Consider the following 26,551-nt stretch of genomic DNA (forward strand, 5'->3'; position numbering starts at 1 on the left):
TGTCTTGCATACCGTTCGTACAGAACAATTCATTGCACAGTGCGCTGAAGCAGAATAAAGTGTAACAGCTGCAGAGAAAGCGCAGTGCAGATGAACAATAATGTGCAAGATCATAACGAGGTAGACTGTGAGGTCAAGATTCCATCTCATCGTGTGAGGAAACTATTTACCAGTGGGATAGAAGCTGTCCTTAAGCCTGGTGGTTTGTGCTTTCAGACTTTTGTATCTCTGCCTGATGGGAGAGTGGAGAAGAGGGAATGTCTGGTGTGGCTGGGGTCTTTGATAATGCTGGCTGTTTTGCTGAGGTAGTGAGAAGTGTAGACAGACACGATATAAAGAGTCAGATGAAAGGGTAACTTATTTACTTGTTTCAGAGCTTACATATACAACCTTGAGATTCATTTTCCTGCGGGCATACTCAGCAAATCTAAAGACCAGTAACCGTAACAGATCAATGAAAGATCAACTAGAGTGCAGAAGACAACAAACTGTGCAAATGCAAATATAAATAAATAGCAATAAATAACGAGAACATGAGATAAAGAGTCCTTAAAGTGAGATCATTGGTTGTGGGAACATCTCAGTGGATGGGCAAGTGAGTGTAGTTATCTCCATTTGCTCAAGAGCCTGATGCCTGAGGGGCAATAACTGTTCCTGAACCTGGTGGTGTGAGTCCTGAGGCTCCTGTATCCTTCTACCTGATGGCAGCAGCAAGAGGAGAGCATGGGCTAGGTAGTGAGGATCTCTGATGATTGATGCTGCTTTCCTGCAATAGTGTTTCACGTAGATGTGCTCAATGGTTGAGAGGACTTTACCCGAGAAGTACTGGGATGAATCCACTATCTTTTGTCGGATTTTCCATTCATGGACATTGGTGTTCCCGTACCAGGCTGTGATGCGGCCAGTCAGTACACTCTCCACCACACAAGTGTGTCAAAGTTTTACATGTCATGCCAATCCCCATAGGAAGGAGAGGGACTAACATGCTTTCTTCGTAATTGCACTTGTGTGCTGGGCCCAGGACAGGTTCTCTGAAATAGTAAGACTCAGGAATTTAGAGTTGCTGACCCTCTCTGCCTCCGATCCTCCAGTGAGGACTGGCTCACGGACTCCTGGTTTCCCTCTCCTTATAAACAGCGTGGAATAGTCCCTCTCGGACTTTTGAGTCCTGCCGCCCAGCAACTGCCCAATTTAATCCCAGCCTAATCATGGGATAATTTACAATGACCAATTAAACTGCCAACTGGTACGCCTTTACCGGGCTGTGGGGAGAAACCAGAGCACCCAGAGGAAACCCACGTGGTCATGGGGAGAGCGTACAAACTCCTTACAAGCAGTAATGGGAATTGAACCTGGGTCGCCTGTACTGTAAAGCTTTGTGCTAACCACTACGCTACCGTGACGCTCCTTTGAAGGGAGGCGATTTATTTCCGAGGCAGATTGGTGTGCAAATGGAAATTGCTGAGTTCTTGTTGACCTTCTTCCTCTGTCCTTTGAGGTTGTCCCGAAGAGGCCTTGATGAGTTGCTTACAGTGAGTTTTGTAGATGGTAAAGGCTAGGGAGTGAATGTTTAGCACGGGGCATGGGGAGCCTATCCAAGTGGCTGTTTTGTCTTAGTGTCGAGTTTCCTGAGTTTTGTTGGAGCTGCACATCCACGCAGATATAAATTATTTCATTGTACCGTTAGAATATTTGGTGGAATGGTGTCAGGTGAGTTTTACTATGAATTTAATCTATGCGGTGTCATTTCCTGGGAGGATTTCAGATAGTATTAATTTGTTTGAAGTGTTACCGCTATTGTTAAGCAGGTATGTGAGACTCACAGTCTGCACACCCCACAGCCCCATTATCCAAGGGGCACAGTCATAGAAAAGTACAATCAGAAACAGGCCCTTCGGCCCACCTCGTCTAAGCCAAACCATTTAACCTGCCTACTCCCATCAACCTGCACACTACATACCTGTGGTGTATACCTGTCTGGACACGCCCCTCTGCTGACTGCTCCTGTGGCTCCTCCCACAGACCCCTGTATAAAGGTGATTGGGGCACTGCTCCTCCCTCAGTCATCCAACATGGTCGTGCTCCATTTTTGCTGTTAATAAAAGCCTATTGTTCTTTACTCTACTTCCAGTCTCCTAGAGTTATTGATAGCGCATCAATACCCCAACCATCCACGTACCTATCCAAACTTCTCTTAAGTGTTGAAATCGAGCTCACATGCACCAGTTGCACTGGCAGCTCGTTCTGCACTCTCACAACCCTTTGAATGACAAAGTTTCCCCTCATGTTCCTCTTAAACTTTTCACCTTCACCCTTAACCTGTGACCTCAGTGGAAAAAGCTTGCTTGCATTTACCCTGTCCATACCCCTCATAATTTTGTAAACCTCTGTCAAATCTCCTTTCAATCTTCTACATTCCAAAAGAAAGTTCTTCAAAGAAGGAAATAAATCTTATATTTATTTATTTTTATGTTTTTATTTATTTAGAGATACAGCATGGAAAAGGCCCTTTGAGCCCATCACCCCAGACATTCCCCAATTTAATCCTAACCTAATCATGGGACAATTTACAATGACTAATTAACCTACCCGCTATGCCTTTGGACTGTGGGAGGAAACCGGAGCACCTCAGGGAAACCCACACATTCCATTGGGAGGACGTACAGATTCCTTACAGAGGACGCCGGGATTGAACTCTGAACGCTGACATCCTGCACTGTAATAGCGTCGCGCTAACCGATACGCTACAGTGGCGCCCACGTCACACGGTATGCACACCATCACATTACAATTCAGTGGTGTTTTATTTTGTTTTCTTTCCTAATTGTGGGAGGAATTTTCCGGAAACACCTGTGCGGAAAATTTTAATCAGTGGGCCATTTTGAATTTCATTCTGAATCTGGCCTGATTTTGCCTTCAGACAAAGTAAACCTTCCTAGGAGAGAAGCAATAGAACGTGTCACATCCCGCTGAGACTTGAGCTAATTGAGGTTTTTATAAAGATTCTATTACAGAATTGTAGTTATAGAGTACTACAGGACAGAAACAGGGCCTTTGGCCCATCTAGTCCATGCTGAACTGGTCTTCTGTCTAGTCCCATCGACCTGCACCCAAAGCATATTGATTCAAACCCCTCCCATCCATCTATCTATCCAAATTTCTCTTAAAAGAAATCGACTTTGCACCCACCACTTCCACTGGCAGCTCATTCCACACTCTCACCACCCTCTGAGCGAAGAACCTGCCACAGAGTCCCCTTAAATATTTCACCTTTAATCCCATACCTAAGGCCTCTGGTTCTAGTCTCACCCAACCTCAGTGGAAAAAGCCTGCTTGTGTTCAACCAATCTATACACCTCTGTAAGATCTCCCCTCAATCTCCTGCGTTCCAGGGCATAACCTAATCAACCTTTCTCTGTAACTCAGGTTCTCAAGTCCCAGCGACACCATTGTAATATAGGCTCCAATATTACTAGGATATTTTGGGGGAAGTTTTGGGGGGGGGAGGGCTGGTCATTGTTATCTCTGGTCACAACTATTTCTCCATGTACAACACCGCAGTTTGCCTGGCAATTTAGAAAATTTCTGCTATCCAAGGAATAGGATGAATGACCATAAGACACAGGAGCAGAATTAGGCCATTGGGAACGGCCTGCCACTTCATCTTGGCTGATTTATTATCTCTCTCAACCCCATTCTCCTGCCTTCTCCCCATAACCTTTGACACCCTGACTAATCAAGAACCTAGTGCCCACCGCTTTAAATGTACCCAGTGGTTTGGCCTCCACAGCCGTCTGTGGCAGTGAATTCCACACATTTGTCAATGTCTGGCCAAAGAAATTCCTCCTCATCTCTGTTCTAAATGGACGTCCTTCTCTTCTGAGGCTGTGCCCTCTGGTCCTCGACTCTCCCACAATAAGAAACATCTTCTCCACATCCACTGTATCCAAAACTTTCAATATTCCATAGGTTTCAATGAGATATCCCCCAACCCCCCATTCTTCTAAACTCCAGCAAGTACAGGCCCAGAGTCATCAAACACTCCTCACATGTTAACCCTTTAGCACCCAGAATCATTCTTGTGAACCTCAACTGGACTGTCTCCAATGCTAGCACACCTTTTCTTAGATAGAGGCCCAAAAGTGCTCACAAATACTCCAAGTGCGGTCTGTCCGATACTTTATAAAGCTTCAGCATCGCAGCCTTGCTTTCATGTTCCACTCCTCTTGAAATGAATGCTAACATTGCATTTGCCTTCCTCACCAGCGACTCAACCAGCAGGTTAACGTTTAGGGAATTGTGCGCGAGGACTCCCAAGTCCCTTTGTACCTGTGATTTCTAGTAGCTCAGCCTAGTCTACGGCGATAGAATGTGCTGTCTGTGGTGTGAAATGCAGCCCATCGAGTCCACACCAACCATCAGCCTACTAACACTTCTCATACAGTATATTAACTCCTTTTGATTCTCACAACATTCCCATCCATGCCTTCCCCTCCTCCGATTCTGCCACTCACCAATTCTCAGTGGTCAGGATTCAAGACTCAGATCCATTTATCATGCGGTCATCGAAGCGTACAATGAGATGTGTCGTTTGCGTTAACAACCAACACACCCGAGGGCGTGCTGGGGGCAGCCCGCAAGTCTCGTCGCGCTTTCTCGTGCCAGCATAGCATACACACCGTGCTCAGCAGAGCTACACAGAACACTGCAATCCACAAAACCTGGGGTGTGAGAACCGGAGGAAGGCCACGTCACTGGGAGAACCTCACACAGACAGGTCGAGGAGTCGGTGGCTCGTTGAGTTATGCCACTGGTAGAATTTGCATTAGAGTCACAGAGTCCTAGAAAAGTACAGCACAGAAACAGGCCCTTCAGCTCATCTGGTCTGTGCCAACCTATTTAAACTGCCTACTCCTTCAAACTGCACTGGGACCATAGCCCTCCATACCCCGACCATCCATGGTACCTATCCAAACTTCTCTTAAACGTTGAAATCAAGCTCGCATGCACTTGTGTTGGCAGCTCATTCCACACTCACATGAACCCTCCAAGTGAAGAAGTTTCCCCTTCTTGTTCTGCTAAACTTTTCACCTTTCACCTTTCACCCATGACTTCTGGCTGTAGTCTCCCCCCACCCCCCCTCCCCCGCCACAAACTCAGTGAAAAAGCCTGCTTACATTTACTTTCTCTATACCCCTCATCATTTTCTGTACTTGTATCAAATGTCCCCTCAATCTTCCGCATTCCAAGGAATGAAGTCATTAACTATTCACTCGTTCGAATGGGTCTATCAACCCAGCAAACAGGTGTTCACAGGTGAAGGCACAAAGGGGTAACTATAGTGTCAAGAACTGAGTTGCTTCCTGCAAGATAATTTTAAAGAATAACACACAGTGGCCACTGTGTTAGGTAGCTCCTATACCTAATAAAGTGGCCACTGAGTGTACATTCATGGTCTCCTACTGCTGTGGCCCATCCACTTCAATATTCAACACGTTGTGCATTCAGAGATGCTCTTCTGCACACCACTGTTGTAACGTGTGGCTATTTGAGTTACTGTCTCCTTCCTGTCAGCTCGAACCAGTCTGGCCATTCTCCCCTGAACTCTCTCATTAAAAAGGCATTTTCGCCCACAGAACTGCCGCTCACTGGATTTTTTTTTGTTTTCACACCATTCTCTGTAAGCTCTAGAGACTGTTGTGCATGAAAATCCCAGGGAGATCAGCAGTTTTGGAAATACTCTAAACCACTTTGTCTGTCACCAGCAATCATTCCATTGTCAAAGTCACTTAGATCATGTTTCTTCCCCATTTTGTGTTTTGGTCTGAACAACAACTGAACCTCTTGACCACGTCTGCATGCTTTTATGCATTGAGATGCTGCCACACGATTGACTGATGGGGTATTTCCAATAATGAGCTGGTCACAGGTGTACCTAATAAAATGGCCACTGATGGGTGAGTGCCAGAAATTTTCTAAAGAGTTTCTCATGCCTGGATCCTCTCAATGTTTGGCTGTAAACACTGATAACCCATACTCAGAGAACAAAGGTTAGCACACATCTCACTCTGGAGCCCCTGGTTAGGTCAGTGTGTTTAGATGATGACAAGGCAGGTTGGCTGGATTCTCTCCAGCTGGAGAAGGGCGTGGTGCAACATAATGGTGAAAATATTAGGCAATAGACAATAGGTGCAGGAGTAGGCCACCCACTGTGATCATGGCTGATCATCCACAATCAGCACCCCGTTCCTGCCTTCTCCCCTTATCCCTTGACTCCTCTATCTTTAAGAGCTCTATCTAACTCTTTCTTGAAAGCATCTCGAGAATTGGTCTCCACTGCCTTCTGAGGCAGAGCATTCCACAGATCCACAACTCTCTGGGTGAAAAAGCGCTTGTTCAGCGCTTGCTGTCTAATCTTGGCTGTATGGAAGCATGGACTGCTTCAAACACTGCCTAAATCCCAACCTCTTTATAATGAGGTACAAGAGATTCTGAAGATGCTGGAAACCTTGAGCAACACACACAAAATGCTGGAGGAACTCAGCATGTCAGGCAGCATCTACGGAGAGGAATAAACAGTTGACACTTTGGACCAAGACTCTTCAATAGGACCCTTCAGCAGTCCTTCAAAGGGCCAGTGAAGGTTAAAACAGTCATTGCTTATTAGGAAATCTTAGATGTTTGGTCATTGCCTCTTTTTACATAGAGTTGTCACTGGTTCCTGTTGTCATGTGAACAGAGTCACTGGAGAGACTTAGCTGGTGGTTACGAAGTAATGTCTTTATTCGAGGAAATGAGACACAGCAGACATCATACTGAGATCCTTTCAGAAGAAGAGGACTGCTCGACCCAACTCTATATGACATTTGATGTGCTAAAGATCAAAGGACGATTCCATATTTATGGAATTGGTTGAGTGGTAGATCCAGCGGGTAGATGACGAGAAGGTACGGGTCATAAATGAAGGGGTTTGTGTCAATGGGTGCTTCATGGTCGCACGGACCGCACTAAGGGATGAGCAGAGGTTTCATCTGCTTAACGTGGGATGGCCTGTTGCATGGTGTTTACCTCTTTAGCAGGTGAGCTCATTTTTATTTACCCCTGACGCTGTTCCTGAGATGCCCTTCCAAACTTATCTTTGTACTGGGCTAGGTGGGGGTAGGGGTGCAGGGCGCAGTTGCCTCTTTTCACGGTGTCTGACATCTACCCCTCAAAGTGAAAACTGGCTTTGTTCCGGTCGTAAAAGTCAGTGATGTCAAACCTGGCCACTTACCACCTCCCTACCGTCCACTCAGAGTTGATAAAAGTATCAAACAGCAATTTCTCACCACTAACTTGCTGGTGATTGTTCAGATTGCTTGATTTCAGGCCTGGTTCAAAGACTTGGACAGCTGCATTCCAGGGGGTGACCTGCATGGTAGCGAAGTGGTTAGCATAACGCTGTACGGTACCAGTGACCCGGGTTCAAATCCTGCCTCTGCCTGTAAGGAGTTTGGGTGACCACGTGGGTTTCCCCTGGGTGGTCCAGTTTCCCCCTACACTCTAAAGCTGTACAGTAAGGCTTGTAAGTTGTGGGCATGCAATTTTGGTCAGACCATCTTGGTCCTTGATGCATTCCACATTCCAACGCATTCCACAGTATGTTTTGATGTACATCCTCCAAGAGAACCACAACCTTGACGTAGGGTTTGGAGGCTTATGCACCTCAATGATCCAGTGGGCTATGCTGGCTACAGTCAGGGCCTTGCTCTTTGACTCTTGGTAGGGTCACCCAAGCCAAACAGGTCAAAGGGTAGAGGTCAGATTAAGAGTGGTCCATGAATCCTCCAGGTTCAGGGGCTCAGCTCAGCTAATAGCTCTGAATGGTCAAAAACAGCAGTGAAGAATCCTTCTACATCTGAGTGTGATGGTACACCTGAGTCTCCACCCGCGACTTGGATGACTGACAGTAGTGAAAACCGAGAGGAAGCTACTGACGTGAAGTAAGCCCTGAACACTGCCAAGAACAAGACCAGAATTGGCCAAGGACAGACAGGGAGGGAGGACCTTCAGTGCTGCCAGAACCAGTGGTGTGATGGGCAGTAAGTTCGATGTATATGCGACAAATAAATTTAATTTTCATCTTTTATTTTATAAAAAGCCCGCTTTTAGCTGAACCCACTAAAAGCGACCCACTAAATCTAAATCAGAGGAATCAAGGCTGTCTTATGTCAAGGACTAGCTGGAACAAAGGGCTGAAAAATGGCAGATGGAATTTAATGCAGACAAATGCGAGGAGTTCAATTTGGGAGGAGAAACCAGGGTAAGTCTTACACAGTACGTGGTAAGGCACTGAGGAGTGTGGTAGAACAGAGGGATCTGGGAATGCTGATCCATAATTCCTTGAAAGTGGTGTTATAGGGAGGTAAAAAAAGGTAAAGCTCCTCCCCATGCCTTGTTTGACGTATCAAGTGGCAACTTTGCCGTTTCTTTATTTTCGTCTGTTTTACAAGGCCGAGTTGCTAGTTCGTCGCTCAACCCAGCATGGGTGAAAGACATGCAGGGGGCCGGCTGGATTCGAACCCGTGACCACTCACTCCAAGGTCCGGTGCAGATGCCACTATACCACCAGTCATAGGTAGATAGGGTCATAAACAGAACTTTTGACACAATGGACTTTCATAAGCCAAAGTACAGGAATTGGAAAGTCATGTTGCAATTGTATAAGACTTTAGTGAGGCCTAATTTGAAGTACTGTGTGCAGTTCCGGTCATCTACCCACAGGAGAGACATCAGTAGGATTGCAAGACTGCAGAGAAATTTACAAGAATGTTGCTAGGAATTGAGGAAAGGTTGAATGGGTTAGGACTTTATTCCCCAAATTGTAGGAGAATGAGGGGAAGTTTAATAGATGCATATAAAATTATGAGCCGTATAGATAGGGTAAATGCAAGCAGGCTTTTTCCACTGACGTAGGGTGAGACTAAAACTAGAGGTGTTAAGGGTGAAAGGTGAAATGTTTAAGGGGAACATGAGGGGGGGGAATTCTTCACTCAGATGGTGGTGAGGTTGTGGAACGAGCTGCCAGCAGAAGTGTGGTATGGGGGTTCGATTTCAATATTTAATAGAAATTTGGATAGAAGTAGAAGTACATGGATGGGAGAGGTATGGAGGGTTATGGTCTGATGGGTCTAGGTGCTGTTTAGATGGGCTGAAGAGCCTGTTTCTGTGCTGTAGAGCCTGATGATTCTATAGCTCTGTGACTGGATGTTTGTATTGGTTAGAAACCAATTAAATCAACCCCAGGGCATCACAACAGTGTTATTATGGACTTAGCATTGGAACAATGCCCAAACCCATCCTTAACCTATGGGGTGGATAGTCATGCGTAATTATGTAAGTGTCCTTGGGCAGTGTTCCAGGCTGCTGCTTTGCCTCAAGGTCAGGTAGATTCTTCTCTGACGATAACACAGTGCTCAGCTGCCTTCTCATCTCCCTGTTGGAGATCAGAAGCAAAACGCTGGAATTGCCCAGCAGGTCAGGCAGCATCTGTAGAGGGAGAAACAAAGTCTCTTTTTGGGTTAATATGATTTCATCAGATGTGGGAAAAGCAGAAGTTACTTACAAACAAGTCAAGTGCTGGGAAAAGAGTTGGACACAGGGGGTAGAAGCTACCTGAAGGAAGATTCCTGGTGCCTTTAAACCATTGAAATGTTCCCAGAATTTTGTTTACGACTTCCAGCATCTGCAAAGCTTTCCTTTCCTATAAGCGTTGTTCTATGATGACTGGGCTTACAGAGATTTGCAAGGAGGTTAGACACAGTCCTGATGAAGGGTCTGGACCTGAAATGTTGACTGTCCATTTCCCTCCATAAATGCTGCCTGCCTGATCCTCCTGCACATTGTGTGTTGCTCTTTTGCAGTTAAACCTTGGATTTATAAAGCACATTTACCATAAGATAGATCATGTGGCCTCTGAAAGTGATTACTCAGCAAATTCTGACACTGCCACATGAAGCTGTAAGGACCAGGGCCATGAGATTTTAAGGGGTCGGTTATGAAGGAGATGTGGATAGTTGGAGGCATTTAAAGTTCAAAGTTTCAAAGTACATTTATTATCAAACTACGTACATTATATACAACCTTGGGGTTCATCTTCTTGCCGGCAGCCACAAAATAAAGAAACACAATAGAATCAATAAGAAAAAACTCACACAACAAAGACCGTCAAACACCCAATGTGGTTGACGCCCCCCCCAAAAAAATCAATCATGCAAACGATAAAATAATCATACAAGTAACAGACAGAACATGAGTTGCAGAATTGCCAAAAGTGAGCCCACAGACACGAAACCAGTTCAATGCCGATGTTGCAGGCCTCAGCTACGGAGGGTTAGTGAGGCATTTGCCAAACCTAGGGCCACCCGTGTGGAGTGATTAAATTTCAGGATATCAAGAGGAATTTGAGAGGGAGGAGAACTCTTGGAGGGCTATATTGTTCAAAAACTGCAAGGGAATGTTGCAGCTCTATAAAACACATCAGGCCACAGTTGGAAAATTGTGTTCAGTTCTGGTCGCCTCGTTCTAGGAAGGATTAGTGGAGGCTTTAGAGTGGGTGTGGAAGAGATTTACCAGGAGGTGACCTGGATTAGAGATTATGAGGATAGGCTGAGCGAGCTAGGGCTTTTCTCTTTGGAGTGCGAGGTCACTTGATAGAGGTGTACAAGATGATAAGAATTCGAGCGGAGAGTCAGCGACTCTTTCCCAGGGTGGAAATGGCTAATACAAGACAGCAGAACTCTAAGGTGATTGGAGGAAAGTATAGGGGGGTGTCAGAAGTAGTTTTTTTATACAAAGATTAGGGCTGTGTGGAATGCATGCCTGGGGTAGTGGTAGAAGCAGATACATTAGGGACTTTTAAGAGTCTCTTAGATACGGACTTGGATGAAAGAAAAATGGATGAATACGTGGGAGGGGAGGGTTACGTTAGAAGGTGGGCCAAAGGGTCTGTACTGTGCTGAAGTGTTCTATGTTCTGTGTTCTCCGTTCTATAGTGGATTGGGATGCAAATATATAGCAAGGAGAGAGATTATGCAAAGATTCAAAGAGAAGAAAGAGAATTTTACAAAGATCAAAAGTTCAAAGTAAATTTATTCTCATATACGTCACCATATACAACCTGAGATTCATTAAATTGTGGGCTTATGCAGTAAGTCCATAATAGAATCAATGAAAGATCGCACCAACTTGAGTGTTCAACCAATGTGCAAAAGTCAACAGACTATGCAAGTACAAAAAGAAATAATAATAATAAATAAATAAGCAACAAATATTAAGAACAGGAGATGAAGAGTCCTTGAAGGTGAGACCATAGGTTGTGGGAACAGTTCAGTGATGGGGCAAGTGGAGTTGAGTGAAGTTACTCCCTCTGGTTCAAGAGCCTAATGGTTGAGGGATAATAACTGTTCCTGAACCTGGTGGTGTGAGTCCTGAGGCTCCTGTACCTTCTCCCTGATTTCTGCAATAGGAAGAGAGCATGATCTGAGTGGTGGGTGTTCCTGATGATGGATGACGCTTTCCTGCGGCAGCGCTCCGTGTAGATGTGCTCAGTGGTCGGGAGAGCTTCACACGTGATTGACCGGGCTGTAGGATTCAAGGGCATTGGTGTTTCCATACCAGGTTGTGATGCAACCTTGGCGATATATAATTAGCTCCTTGGTCTTGCTGACACTGAGTGAATGGTTGTAGTTGTCGTGCCATTCAGTCAGATTTTCAATCTCCCTCCTGTATGCTGATTCATCACCACCTTTGATTCAGCCTATGACAGTGGTGTCATCAGCAAAGTTGAATATGTCATTGGAGCTGTGCTTAGCCACACAGTCAGAAGTGTAAAGCGAGAAGATTAGCCTTGTGGTGCACCAGCACCATTGGAAATCATGGAGGAGATGTTGTTGCCAATCCAAACTGATCGGGGGTCTGCGAGTGAGGAAATCAAGGATCCAATTGCACATGGAGGCATTGAGGGTTAAGCCTTGAAACTTATCGATTAGTTTTGAAGACATGATGGTATTGAATGCCAAGATGTAGCCTATTGCTAAACTTTTAAATTTTTAATTAAAAAATTTTTTTTAAATGGAAGCAATGATTATTGGGGAACCATTACAAGTCAGTGACCACAAGAGTGACTGCTGATTGGGTCTGAGTGTGAGGAAGAACCTGGGGCAGCTGAGTTTAGTGGAAGCTGCACGTCCTGGACTCTGGAGGAAAAAAAATGACCTCCGAGACGAACTGCATGGGTTGAGAGGCATCATAACGCTGACCTTCCCTCACCGCCCCCACCCACTGTCAGGAAATGCAGAGGAGGCTTGACCCATTAACAGAGCAGTGGAGCTAATTCAGTGTTAAAAGATAACTTTAATAATGGACCGGAAAATAACAAGCCGCGAGGAGCCACAAAATAAAAGAGAGAACAGAAACTAATCAGGACAGACATTTGCTGCTGCACCGCAAAGCCTCTTTGAGGGATGGCTACCCTGAAGAAGTTTATATCTTCCTTCAGTGGAAGTTCAGTGAGACCCTCCCTCTCTGCTCCTCCTCTGTGATTATTTTGGCATCTTCTCCCTCCCTCTGCAGTCCTGAAGAAGGGTCTTGGCCTGAAACGTCAACCATTTATTTATTTCCAAAGATGCTGCGTGACCTGCTGAGTTCCTCCGGCACTTTTTGTGTGTTGCCCTGGATTTCCGGCATCCGTGGAACCTCTTGTGTTTAAGGTAAACTTTAGGCAGGGAGAGCGTAGGTTCGGAGCAACGGGTTAAGGCCAGCCGGTTCAATGAGTGAACAGGGACTGTGGATGAGAACTGGGTTTAAATAGGCTGCAGGTGATGAGTCTGGAATGAGCGGCAGGTGCGATCTGTTTTCTGGGAGGAGACTGAGACATGCCTGCACGTTCAGGCTGGGAAGTGCCAGTGGGAGAAGGTCTGACACTCACCAAAGATTCTGCTTGACCTACTGAGTTCCTCCCGCAGTTTAATTGTGCAACTTGGCAGTGTGGCAGTTAGCGCACTTCTCACAGCACCAGTTCACCAATTTGGGTTCAGTTCCCACTGCTGTTTGTAGTGAGTTTGTCTGTCCATTTTCCTCCCACATTCCAAAGGGCAAGAAGTGTGGCAACACTTAAAGCCGACCCCAGGTACATCCTCAGACTGAGTTGGTTGTTGACGCAAAGCAATACATTTCTCTGTATGTGTTGATGTTTATGCCTTGTTGTAGGACATGGGCGATCATTGTCTCTCCACGACCATGATTGTTCTTGGCAAATTTTTCTGCAGAAGTTCTTTGCCATTGCCGCTTTCCGGGCAGTGTCTTTACAAAACGGGTGACCCCAGCCATTATCAATACTCTTCAGAGATTGTCTGCCTGGCGTCAGTGATCACAGAACCAGGATTTGTGATATGCATCATCTGCTCATTCGATCACCCACCACCTGCTCCCATGGCTTCATGAAACCCTGATCGGGGGGCAGAGGTGGTTAAGCAGGGGCTACACCTTGCCCAAGGGTGATCTGCAGGCTAGTGGAGGGAAGGAGCGCCTTACACCTCCTTTGGTAGAGACATATCGGAGTCAGAAACAGGTTGAATATTACCAGCATATGAGGGGTAATTGATAAGTTTGTGCCCTAAGGTAGAAGGAGTCAATTTTAGAAAACCTAGCACATTTATTTTTCAACATAGTCCCCTCCTACATTTACACACTTAGTCCAGCGGTCGTGGAGCATACGGATCTTGGACCTCCAGAAAGCGTCCACAGCAGGGGTGATTGATAAGTACGTGAGGTAGAAGGAGATGAGTTATACAGCTCTCGTTACGTGCACATGCAGTTCAACTCTTTGAGTGATTATGCAGAAAGTTTGAAATTAATAATTCATCAAGGGTGATTGATAAGTTCGTGGCCTAAGGTAGAAGGAGATGAGTAATTAACTTCAAACTTTCTGCATAATCACTCAAAGAGTTGACCTGCACGTGCATGTAATGAGAGCTAAATAATTCATCTCTGCCTGTCATGAAATTTGTTAACTTTTCAGTAACAGTGCTATGCAATGCATGATAATATAGAAAAAAACTGTGAATTACTGTAAGTATATATATAAAATAGTTAAATTAAATAAGTAGTACAAAAACAGAAATAAAAAGTAGTGAGGTAGTGTTCATGGGTTCAAAGTCCAATCAGAAATCGGATGGCAGAGAGGAAGAAGCTGTTCCTGAATCATTGAGTGTGGGTCTTCAGGCTTCTGTACCTCCTCCCTGATGTTGACAATGAAAAGATGTCCATGTCTGGCTGATGGGGGTCATTAATAATGGATGCCGCCTTCCTGAGGCATTGCCCCTTGAAGATGTCCTCGATACTAGGGAGGCTCGTACCCGTGATGGAGCTGACTAATTTTACAACTCCCTGTAGCTTCTTCTGATCCTGTGCAGTGCCACTGACACCGATACCAGTGAGGCAGCCAGTTAGAATGCTCTGCACAGTACATATGTAAAAGACTAAAGGTTCTAAAGGCATGAAGTTTGCAACAACAGGGGAAACAGAGTCTTTTTTATGGCTATGCCAATAGGTGACTTCACTGTTGCAGAGCTCCTGAGGAGGAAATTCAAACACAACATCAAGATTATGAGCTGTCAGAGTCATCTGAGAGTAATTGTTCGGTAGTCGATGGTTGTACTGAAGGCTTTGGCTGTAGTCCGCCACATCCGCAGCACAGTACAGGCAATTCTGGCCCAATGGGCCTGCACCACCTTATTTCACCCATGTGACGAGCTAACCTACTAACCCGTACACATTAGGAATGTAGGAGTAAACTGGAGGGATCACATGTGGTCACAGGAGGAACGTATAAACTCCTTACAGGCAGCGGCAGGAACTGAACCGGGGTCGCTGACCGTTACACTACCGCACCGTCTGTAATTTGGCTTGCACATTTCAGTGAATATTAACTTTATTTGTCACACGTACATCAAAACAGACAGTGAAATGTATCGTTAGCTTCAAATCAAATCAGCGAGGAGTGTGCTGCGGGCCGCCCGCAGGTGTCACCAAGCGTCTGGCGCCAGCATAGCACGCCCACAATTTACCAACCCCTAACCGTACGTCTTTGGAACGTGGGAGGAAACCGGAGCTCCCGGAGCAACCCCACGCAGTCACGGGGTGAATGTACAAACTCCTTACAGGCAGCGGTGGGAATTGAACCCGGGTCGGCGATCGCTGCTGTGCCCCCCATGCATAGAGTTATGGGGTCATCCAGTATGAAAACAAGCCTTTCAGCCCAGCATCCACCAGCAAGCCCCCATTGACACTATCCCGATTCTTCTCCCTACATGCTGACAACTACTCTCAGATTCTAACTCTCACCTACACATCTGGTCAAATCACAGTGGCAAGTTCACCAACCACCCTCCATGCAGGCAGAAACCAGAGCACCCAGAGGAAACCCATACGGGCACCAGGGGGAGCGTGTAGACTCCACAGAGACATCGCCCACGGTCAGCATTGAACCTGGTTCCACTGTCCCACCCTCTTGTGTCGAACGGAGCTGCAAACCTGAGCTTCCGGTTCTAATCCGTGCTCTTCTTATGATTCATATCATCACTCCTTCAACAACTCCTTTTTGCACCTTTCACATAATCTCACCATTCTCATAAATGGAAGTTTGCCTCTGATCCGTAAGACCACAGCATGTAGGAACAGAATTCAGGCCATTTGGCCCATCGAGTCTGCTCCGCCTTTCCATGATTTACCATCCCTCCCAACTCCATTCTCCTGCCTTCTACCGTAACCTTTAATGCCCTGACTCGTCAAGAACCTATCAGCCTCTGCTTTAGATACACCCAATGGCTTGGTCTCCACAGCTCCGTGTGACAATGAATTACACAGATTCATGACCCTCTGGCTAAAGAAATTCCACATCGTCTGTGTTCTAAAGGGAGGCCTTTCTATTCTATTCAGAGGCAGTGCCCTCTGGCCTTAGGTTCCCTCTCTTTAGGAAACATCCTCTCCACGTCCACTTTATCCACGCCGTTCAATATTTGATAAGGTTTCGGTGAAGAGGGGAGAAAGGATCACCATGATTGAATGGCGGAGCAGACTCGATGGGCCAAATGGCCCAATTCTGCTCCCATGTCTAATGGTCTACCTCCCCTCGTTCTTCTAAACTCCAGTAGTGGAAGAACCCTATTCTATGGTCCTTCCCACCAAGCCTTTGTTGGTGGCTGCACACTCAGCACATACTCCTTCAGCCTGGAAAACGCCAGTCGGTAGCATTCCTCTAGAATTTAATGCCTGGCCTCAATAAATTAATTCCTTCAACTGATGTCCATGAGCCATTTATAAGCATTAGGAATTGACTTGCTATGTTACCCGTTTACCTTTAAGGATCTGGGATGGAGGACTCTGTGGTCCTTGGGGTTATCTGCAGTCAATTTCTGAGGGACTGTTTGGCGAGCTGAACCAATAACCCGCCTATGTGTGTTCTTTCTCTTTCTGTGTGCGTGTGTGTGTGTGCTATGTGTGTGTGTGTGTGTGTGTGTGTAAGATCCCAAGCAGAACGGGGATGCCGCCAATGCAGCTTTGGCCAATGAGGATTGTCCTACCATTGACCAGGCACTTTCGCCAGAGGAGAACCAGCCGGTCACGCCTGGAGGAAGGGAGAGGTACGCCCGGGACAGAGCCTGCTTCCTGTTGACCACCGGAGACTTTGAACACTCGTCTGACGGAAGTATCCGCAAAGGTACCACTTGACGTCCCTCCAGCCCAAACAGAAGCGGGATGCAAGCAGGTCCATAGTCTGAGTACAGATTGGCGGGAGGGGAGCGGATGGGTGGAATGCGATGGCGTTCTTTGGTTGACCTCCACTGGGTCCTTGAGATGATCTACAAGGTGGGGGGAAGAATTTCCTTACTAAGATTTGACACTCAGCAATTCTCCGTGGGATAATGTTTCTAAGTGGTTACAGTCACCAGAGTAATAATGTGGAACAAAATCTACGTCAGGCTGAATTGGTTTTCATAAGAAAATCTCTAGGATTTAATATCTGGTCCCAGTAAATTGAATACGTCAGATTGGTGTCCACGAGCCAACACGTGTCCCTTTTAATCTGGCCTCCTTCCTCAGATTGGTGCTCAGACTCCCACCCTGAAAATTGTTAATTGCCCTCTTAAGCTGATACACTGGTCACCTGGATGGGAACTGGGAGTGAGTCCACCTCACGAGGGCAGATGATGCGGGCAGATAAAGACTAAGGCCGAAGCGTAGAGGAAACCTTTGGTTGCACTTTGTCATTGCCAAAGCAAGTGAACTGGGCTTGGCTTGGCCTACTCTGAGAATGGAGGAATCCTGCTCCCCTTCCCACACGTCCCCATGGGCAGGTTGACCGAGTCGCTCAGAATCTGGGTCTGAACTGAGCCAGCAGACATTAGTTAGCTGCTGACTCTGGGAACATTCATACTGGGCCCAGTGTTGACTTTATTATATACATAAAAGACATTTTTACACACATAGTTTCTTTCATGCCTGCACTTACACGATCATGTGTACACAGACTGGCACAGGAATTTAAGTTTGATTGCTTTTGAATTGGCATGTCAAACACACACACACACACACACACACACACACACACACACACACACACACACACACACACACACACACACACACACACACACACACACACACACACACACACACACACACACACACCCTGAATGTGCTTTGAGGTTGTTGAGTTGGCCGAGGGTGTTTAACCTGCCTCTCCCTCCTCAGCACATTCTCTAGTCTGTGTGTTCACCTGCCCTTAAACATTCACCATCATATGGGCTATTTCTCTTTCACCCCCCCCACTCTCTCTCTCTCTCTCTCTCTATGTATATATCTTCCTTCTATCTCTCTCCTCTCTCTCACCCCCTCTGTCTCTACCTCTCTCCCTCTCTCACACACTAACATTCCCTCCCTCTCTTCCTCTCTCTCTCACACACTCACACCCACACACACACCCACACACTCAAGTTTCCTCCCTCCCTCTCTCATGCACACAAACCCAATAAGACCATAAGAGTTAGGAACAGAATCAGGCCATTTGGCCCATCAAGTCTGTTCTAGCATCTCCCGAAGGCACTTTGATGCAGAGCTTGCCGGTGATGACCATATCTTTAATTTTTTTTTACCAAGCGTCCTCGCTCCAGACTCAGTGCCAGAGACAACACATTAACCAAGCAATTGGCTGACCGCTCAGCACAACAATAAGAGCGATGCTAAAATCCTCCGCACATCCGTGTAACAAATGGATCTGGGGTTGCCTTTCCAGAGCACTACGCAATACGTACGCGCTTGCATCCATCTGGATACTTACACGGACATTCACGGAAAGGCAGATGGGGCCCCACCCATGCTCACAAGAGTTCATGTATCTGTATCATACTTTCATATACGTGCAGTGTTATAAATGCACCACACACACACACACACGCACACACACGCACACACACACACACACACACACACACACACACACACACACACACACACACACACACACACACACACACACACACACACACCCCCCCCCCCCCCCCCCCCTCAGGTCAATGCACTTGCAGACTTATATATATATTTGCACACACAGTCATACCTATAAACTTAAATTCTGGTTCCCATGAATTAGCCAATAATTCCCATAATTAGCCAATCCTATTTCCTACCCTGGATATCCAGACTTGGGTCTCCTAGTCCCACCCAAAGTCCCCATCATTCCTGCATTTATATATTTATTGAGAAGGGTGAAGAATAGGCCGTTCCGGCCTTTCGAGCCACACTGCCTAGTAATCCCTTGATTTAACCCTGGCCTAATCATGGGACAATTTACAATGCCCAAATAACCTACTGCCCAGTATGTCTTTGGACCGTGGGTGGAAACCAGAGCACCCGGAGGAAACCCACGCGGTCACGGGGAGAACATACAAACTCCGTACAGGCAGTGGCAGGAATTGAACTCTTTACACGCCCATACTGTAAAGCGTTGTGCTAACCACCATGCTACCGTGCCACCCTCCCCTCTTACTCCGCAGCTACGGGCCTCATTGGAACGTGATGAACCCCCTTCCTTTTCAACATCCAGCAGAAACTCCGGAGTAAGGGTGGGGGGCCGGACTGTGCTGGGGACGCTCACCAAACTTCTGGCCTGCTCTCCCATTTCCCACTGTGCTGCAGGCTGGTCGCTCTCTCCTACTGAACTCTAGATCCTCATGTTTATGGGTAGAGAGAGTGATTGTAGCAAGAAGTCAGGTGGAGGGAATGGGAAAAGAAGTTTGGGATGTGGCAGGATGGAAGTCCCAGCGAGGAAACGCTCCATGAGAACCTTGGCTGAAACCCCACTTTGCCAAGGAGATCCATTTTCCCGTGAAAGGACTCAACAGGCCCCATCCAGCGGCTGGCGGTGCTGCAGGAGGCGCAACTGTCTCCCAGCTCCAGGGACCTGGGTTCGATTCCGACCTCTGCCGTGACAGAGGTCACGGTTTTCCCAGTGACAGCGTGGGTTTCCTCTGGGTTAGACCACAGAGTCATATAGTACACCTGTAACGAAACAGGCCCTTTGGCCCATCGAGTCCATGCTAGCCAAGTTTACTTAGTTCCCACTGTCCTGCACCCAGACCATGTACCTATCTAAACTTTTATTAAATATCACAACTGAAACATTTCTACCGGCAGCTCATTCCACACTCACATCATCCTCTGAGTGAAGACATTCCTCCTCGTGTTCCCCTAAAATATCTCACCTTCCACCCTTAATCTATGACCCCTCGTTCTAGTCTCGCCCAACCTGAGGGGAAAGAGCCTTCAAGTATTCACCCTATCTATGCACCTCATAATTTTGCATCGAATCTACCAATATTCTCCTATGATTTGGGGAGCAAAGTCCTATAGCCTGTTCGAACTTTTCTCATAACTCAGGTGATCAAGTACCGGCAACGAGCTAGAGACACAGCGTGGTAACAGACCCTTCCGGCCTAGAGAGTCCGCGCTGCTCGGTTCCACCCATGTGACCAATTAACATCCTAACCCGTACGTCTTTGGAATGTGGGAGGAAACTGGAGCATCCGGAGGAAACCCACGTGGAGAACGTACAAACTCCTCACAGACAGCAGCGGGAATTGAACCCCGGTTGCTGGCGCTGTGATAACCACCGCACCACCATCTTGCCCATTAAATTTTCTCTGCGCTCTTTCATGCCTATTGATATCTTTCCTGGAGGTCAGTAAACAGAACTGCACACAATACTCTGAAATTTGGCCTGGCCAGCATCTTACACAACTACTGTGCTCAATGCCCTGATTTATGAAGGCCACATCCCAAAATTGCGTGAGTTGCTGGGGTGATTGGCGGCTACAAATTGCCCCTGGGGTGTAGATTGCTGGCAGGAAAATTGGGGGAGGGCATTGGCATTTGAGAGCGAATAGAATACTAGGAAATAAGTGAGTGAATGGGATGGATAGGATTGCTCCAAGTGCTGGCATGGAATTGACAGGCTGAACGGCCTCTTTCCCTACCACCTGGGGAATACACGTAAGCAACCTGGAAAAGCCCACCGTCTTCCATTCCACCATCCCCACTCCCCTGATTCAAACTCAGAAGGTCAGGACTCCCCGTGGCTCGCCAAACAGAAGCCCCAGCGTTGGACCCACTCTCTGGCCCACAGCCATCGCACCACTCAAATTCATCATTCGATATCTGCTAAAGTTGCGATTGGCAGCGATGGGGAGCTGAAATTAATACATCATTTCTCAAAATAAGATTAGCATAAAAAGGATATAAAATATATAAATATGTTGGACTCTCTTGGGACCTTATATGTGAGGTAGAATTACATCTGAATTATTTTTTTTGTAACTACACAGGGGGGGGGGAAGGATTTGAAACATTATACCAATCTATAAATGAAATCAAAAAGGATGTTTTTAGACTATAAGCGGGTATCCAGGAGACTTGAGTAATGTATCGAGATACATGGCACCTTCACTCTGAGGTCATCGCCAAGGACCCTTCTGGAGGTTAACAACCTGAGATGAGGAGGCATTCAGCACGTGAGCTGGAATGAAGGCTTTCACCCACTCAACCATCACATAATCTTTGACATCCTCCTGTCTTCAATGTGTACACCATTGCTTTCCTGTTCTGGGTTACAAGGGTGCGGGGCACGAGAAGGGTAACGAGGTCGGTGAATAGATATAGTGAAGCAGCGGACAGATACACGGGGGGTGGTGGGGTGGGGGGGGGAAGCCTTCACCCCGTGGAATCAGTGAAATTAGTCACTCGCTGAGCAGAAGTCGGATTTATCATTTGCCAGCCTCGTCACGTTCCAGATTTGGAAGACCAATACCCCCCCGTCCCTGTTCTTGCCGATCACGCCTGTCTGCCTCGGCCAACCCACGTGTAATGAGGAGGCTGGCTCGAGGATCCAATGAGTGAAGTCGAAGAGGCATGCGCACCCAGAGCTGAGGAACACAGCAGTCCAGGCAACGTCCGTGGAAATGAATAAACAGTCGACGTTTCGGGCTGAGACCCTCCTTCAGGAAAGGAAAGGAAGGGGAGGGCTCAGAGTTAGAAAGTGGTGGGGGGGGGAGAAGTACAAGGTGGCAGGTTGTATGTGAAACTGGAGGGGGAGGGGGTGAGGTAAAGAGCTGGGAAGTTGATTGGTTAAAGAGATAAAGAGCTGGAGGAGGGGAAGTCTGATAGGAGAGGGTAGAAGACCATGCTCCTCCCCGTTCCCTTTCTTCTGCCCTCTCCTATCAGATTCCCCCCTTCTCCAGCCCTTTATCTCTTTCACCGATCAACTTACCAGCTCTTTGATTCACCCCTCCTCCTCCACCCGTTCCACCTCTCACCAACCACTTTGCACCTCTTCCTCCCCTCCCCTCAGCTTCCTACTCTGACCTCTTCCCTTCCTTTCCAGTCCTGAGGAAGGGCCTCGGCCTGAAACATTGACTGTTCACTCTTTTCCATAGCTGCTGCCTGGCCGGCTGCGTTGCAGTGAAACAGAGGACGCAGGTTTAAAATAAGCACGTTAACTATTTATGTAAAAATGGACAGTGTAACACTAAGCAAGTGTTTGCCTAAACAACCCAAAACCACAATACTGGACATTCCGTTACCCTTTAATTGAACAGGTAATCCATTAAATCTCCCCAAATTATAAGATTGAAGAACTAAGCATGCTACAAGTGAATACTTAACTAAACAATTGCGGGGGCCCATCTATGTCTGCAACGCTCTTCCCTCAACGCTGGTTGTGACTTTGGCCGGAGGCGGGCGGGGCCTGGGGATGGAAGGAAAAGAGATCGAGCCTCCCTCACGTGGTATTTTTATACCCCCGAGGCACCCGGAACTGGAAATCAGTGCCGGGGGGGGGGGGGGGGGCGGGGGGCAAGACATCCAACGGGAGAGACCGGGCATATCCTTTAAATGGGCCAATCAATGGCTGACATGGTGGAAGTGGCTTTCGACTGGCAAATAGGTTAACCCCCCACCCCCCACGGCACCATGTATGTCTGTCATATTTCTCCTCTCCCCCACCCCACCCACAACCATCAATCGCCTTAGTCTCCAGCTGCTCTGGCTGTTATTCCTGACTTCCTCAGGTGTAGCAAGTCCCAATGAAGTGGGCTCTGTTCATGGTGGGAGAGAAAGGGCTGACTTTCTATAGCACCTTACCCATCCCTTTCTAGGCATCCTAAAGCCCTTACAGCCAATTCAGTACTCATTAAAGTGTGGTCGCCAGTTAATACGTGGTGCGGTCCCACAAGCTTGGGATCAATCTAATAACGGTCAGACAGCCTGCTTCCTCGGCTGATACGCTTTGATTCAGGACGTAGGGATGACTCCTAGTCTTCTCTTCGACTTGTGCAACCGGGTCTTCCTGTGTTCACTTCAGTGAAGTGACAAGTTCTTGACTTAGCATCTCTGCTAAAAGACGGCACTCCCTCAGTAATGCACAGAATAAGAATCAGGTTTAATATCACCGGCAAACATCGTGAACTATGTTGTTTTGCACCTGCAGTTCATTGCAATGCATAATGATAAAACAATGATAAATTATAATAATTAAATTAAATAAGTAGTGCAAAAAGAGAGGTAAAAATTCTTAGTATTATGTTCAATTATGGTGAACTCATTATCGGAAGGATGTGGAAGCTTTAGAGAGGGTGCAGAGGAGATTTACCAGGATGCTGCCTGGATTAGAGAGCATATCTTATGAAGAACAATGAACCCATGAACACCTGCTCAGTATTCTTCTTTCCCTCTCTTGCTGCACTGCTTACACTCTTAGATAGGTACATGGAGCTTAGAAAAATAGAGGGTGATGCGGTAGGGAAATTCTAGGCTGTTTCTAGAGTAGATTACATGGTCGGCACAGCATTGTGGGCCAACGGGCCTGTAATGTGCTGTAGATTTCTATGTTCTGTGTTCTACATACTTATTTAATTTAATTTTCTTTTTTTACATATAATTATAGCAAATTATAGTTATTATTTTGTATTGCCGGGGCTTTTCCATTCAGAGTGAAGGAGGATGGAGGTGTAGGAGAGGTACAGAGAATCAGAATCAGCTTTAATATCACCGGCATACCGTACGTTGTGAAATATGTCGTTTTGTGGCACCAGTACATTGCAATACATAATAATGAGAACTGTAATAAATTCCGATAAGAAGTTTATATTAAAAAAAGAAAATGAAATTAAATAAGTAGTGGGAAAAGAGAGGGGAAGAACACTGAGGTAGTGTTCATGGGTTCATTGTCCATTCAGAAATCTGGCTGTGGAGGGGAAGAAGCTGTTCGTGAAACATTGAGTGTGTGTCTTCAGGCTCCTGTACCTTCACCTTGATGGTAGCATTGAGAAGAGGGCACGTCCTGGGTGATGGAGGTCCTTAATGATGGAGGCTGCCTTTTTGAGGCATGGCCTTTTGAAGGTGTCCTGGGTGCTGGGGTGGCTAGTGCCCATGGTGGAGCTGGCTGAGTTTACAGCTTTCTGCAGCTGTTCCATACACCCCAAAGTTTTATATGTTCATGTCTCGGATATGGGATTTGAATCAATGTCCCAAGGGCCATAGATTTGTTGCAGAAGACTTCGGTACTAAATATGCCAAAGAAGGGAAGATTAGATCTAAAGGAAAGATGGATTAAGGAGACCTGGTTTAGACATCTTTAGAGTAGTCTGCTTATTGAGTGATCTTTGATTTCTAATTTGGCAGACAAGTGGGGCAGGCTGGGGGAGGGCACAGTTACCATTGAGAATATTCTCTCATTAAGCTAGGGGGTACAGCAAAGATTTTCCAACAGACTCGAGCACCAGGGCGTGGGATTGGTGTGGCAGTGTGCAGCGCTGCCTCTCTGGTAAACAAGTGTGTGAGTCAGGCAGGGGCACTGCCTGTAATTGACTGCCTGATTAAATCCCTTTTCGGGATCTTGGCATCATTGGCAAGAAAAGAAAATGCTGGAAACACTCAGCAGGTCAGGCAGCGTCCGTGGAGAGAGAAACAGAGTTAATACTTAGGTCAGCTGCCTTGTGTCCACTTGTGTCCACTTTCCTTGTGTCCAGGAATTGAGTGGCTCACAGGGGCAATTAAACCAGCCACGTGGGGCTGATCTGGATTTGGTAACTGGTTTATTATTGTTGCGTGTACTGAGATACAGTGAGTAATGTTACAAGCCATCCAGATGGATCATTTCAAACATGAGAACTTCAAGCAATGCAAAGGGAAAAGCAATGACAGAGTGCAGAATTTACACGCTGTGTCCTCTTTACTATCTACCTCCTGTACCTAATAAAGAGGCCAGTGAGCGTATGTTCCTGATCTTCTGTTGCTGTAGCCCATCCACTTCAAGGTTCGACGTGTTGTGTGATCAGAGATGCTCTTCTGCACACCACTGTTGTAACGTGTGGTTATTTGAGTTACTGTCACCTTCCTGTCAGCTTGACCCAGTCTGGCCATTCTCCTCTGACCTCTCTCATTAACAAGGCATTTTCACCCACAAAACTGCTGCTTACTGGATATTCTTTTTTTATTTCTCTTACCATTCTCTTTAAACTCTAGAGATGGCAGTGTGTGAAAATCCCAGGAGATCAGACATTTCTGAGATACTCAAACCACCCCATCTGGCACCAGCAATTATTCCACAGTCAAAGTCACTTAGATCACATTTCTTCCTCATTCTGATGTTTGGTCTGAACAGCGACGGAACCTCTTGACCATGTCTGCATGCTTTTATGCATTGAGTTGCTGCCACATGATTGGCTGATTAGATATTTGCATTAACGAGCGGGTGCACCTAATAGAGAGGCCACTGAGAACGTGCAGTGCAGGTAGACAATAAGCTGCAAGGACCTTGACAAAGTTGATGGTGAAGTCAGCAGTTTATCGTACAGAGGTCTGTTCAAAAGGCTGTTCAAAACAGAAGCTGTCTTTGAGGCTGGTGATGTGATTTTAAAAAATGTTTTTGTATCTTCTGCCCAATAGGAGAAGGGAGAAAGAGGCTGACTGGTGTGGGAGGGGTCCTTGATTATGTGATAGATACCAACTTATAATAGGTCAGATCAGCTAAGGTGAGCAGATTTCCTTCCCTGAAGGACATTAGACTCATGAAGTCATAGAGTCCTGGAGGTCTAGGGAATAGAAGCAGGCTCTTTGGCCCATCTGGTCCATGCTGACCTGGTCTTCTACCTAGTGCCATCTACCATAGCCTTCCTTACCTCTCTCATCCATGTACATACCCAAGCAACTGAGCCCACATTTACTTATGTAGAGTATGGAACAAGCCTTTCAGGGCCCACAGAGCCGAGCCGCCCCACAGCCCACCTATTTACTTACTCACTGCCTGTTATGCCTCTGGTGTTTAGGGCAGCAATGAATCCTGCATCTCTGACGGTGTTCAGGGCTTCCCTCTTCATGTCTGTAGCTTCCTCTCGGTTTTCACTACTGTCAGTCATGCAAGTCCCAGGTGGAGACTCAGGAATACCGTCGCATGTAGAAGGATTCTTCATTGCTGTTTCTGTAACAATTTTGCTTTACCAGTTAGGGTTGTTGTTCCTGGGCTGAACCCCCTGAACCCGAACTAGTCCAACCTCTACCCTTCGACCTGTTTGGCATAGGTGACCCTACCACGACTCCAGCCGACGTAGCTCTCCGGGTCAGAGATGCAAGCAAACCTCCAAACCCCACGGTAAGAGTGTGCTCCTGTTGGCGGCCACCTACTTAACAGCCTAATCACGGGACAATTTACAATGGCCAATTAACCTACTAACCAGACTGTGGGAGGAAACCCCGTGTGGTCAAACTCTTTACTACCACTTCCGTTGCCAGCTCGTACCACCCTCTGACTGAAGAAAGTCCCCCTCAGGTTCCCCTTAAGTATCTGACCTTTCACCCTAAACCTTTGACCTGCAGTTCTAGTGTCACCCAACCTGGAACAGGTTTTACAATGATCGGCATTAGTATTGTCAATGATTTTGTGAATTCTAGATTGTTAACT

The 26,551-nt window shown here is 46.6% G+C and overlaps 1 protein-coding gene across 4 annotated transcripts in view; it reads left to right on the forward strand.

The window, feature by feature from the left end:
• The window catches only part of LOC140719326 (voltage-gated potassium channel KCNC1-like), a 182,401-nt gene that overhangs the window by 88,149 nt on the left and 67,701 nt on the right, over positions 1-26,551 (forward strand). For 3 of the 4 annotated variants that reach the window (XM_073033883.1, XM_073033881.1, XM_073033882.1), the window contains exon 3: positions 16,565-16,759. In XM_073033883.1, coding sequence (XP_072889984.1) covers positions 16,565-16,759 — 195 coding nt within the window. Of the gene's footprint in view, positions 1-16,564; positions 16,808-26,551 lie in introns of all 4 variants that reach the window. The other variant, XM_073033884.1, reaches the window with a different exon arrangement.

Source organism: Hemitrygon akajei, chromosome 31 (genome assembly GCF_048418815.1).
Source record: "Hemitrygon akajei chromosome 31, sHemAka1.3, whole genome shotgun sequence".
Lineage (NCBI taxonomy): Eukaryota > Metazoa > Chordata > Chondrichthyes > Myliobatiformes > Dasyatidae > Hemitrygon > Hemitrygon akajei.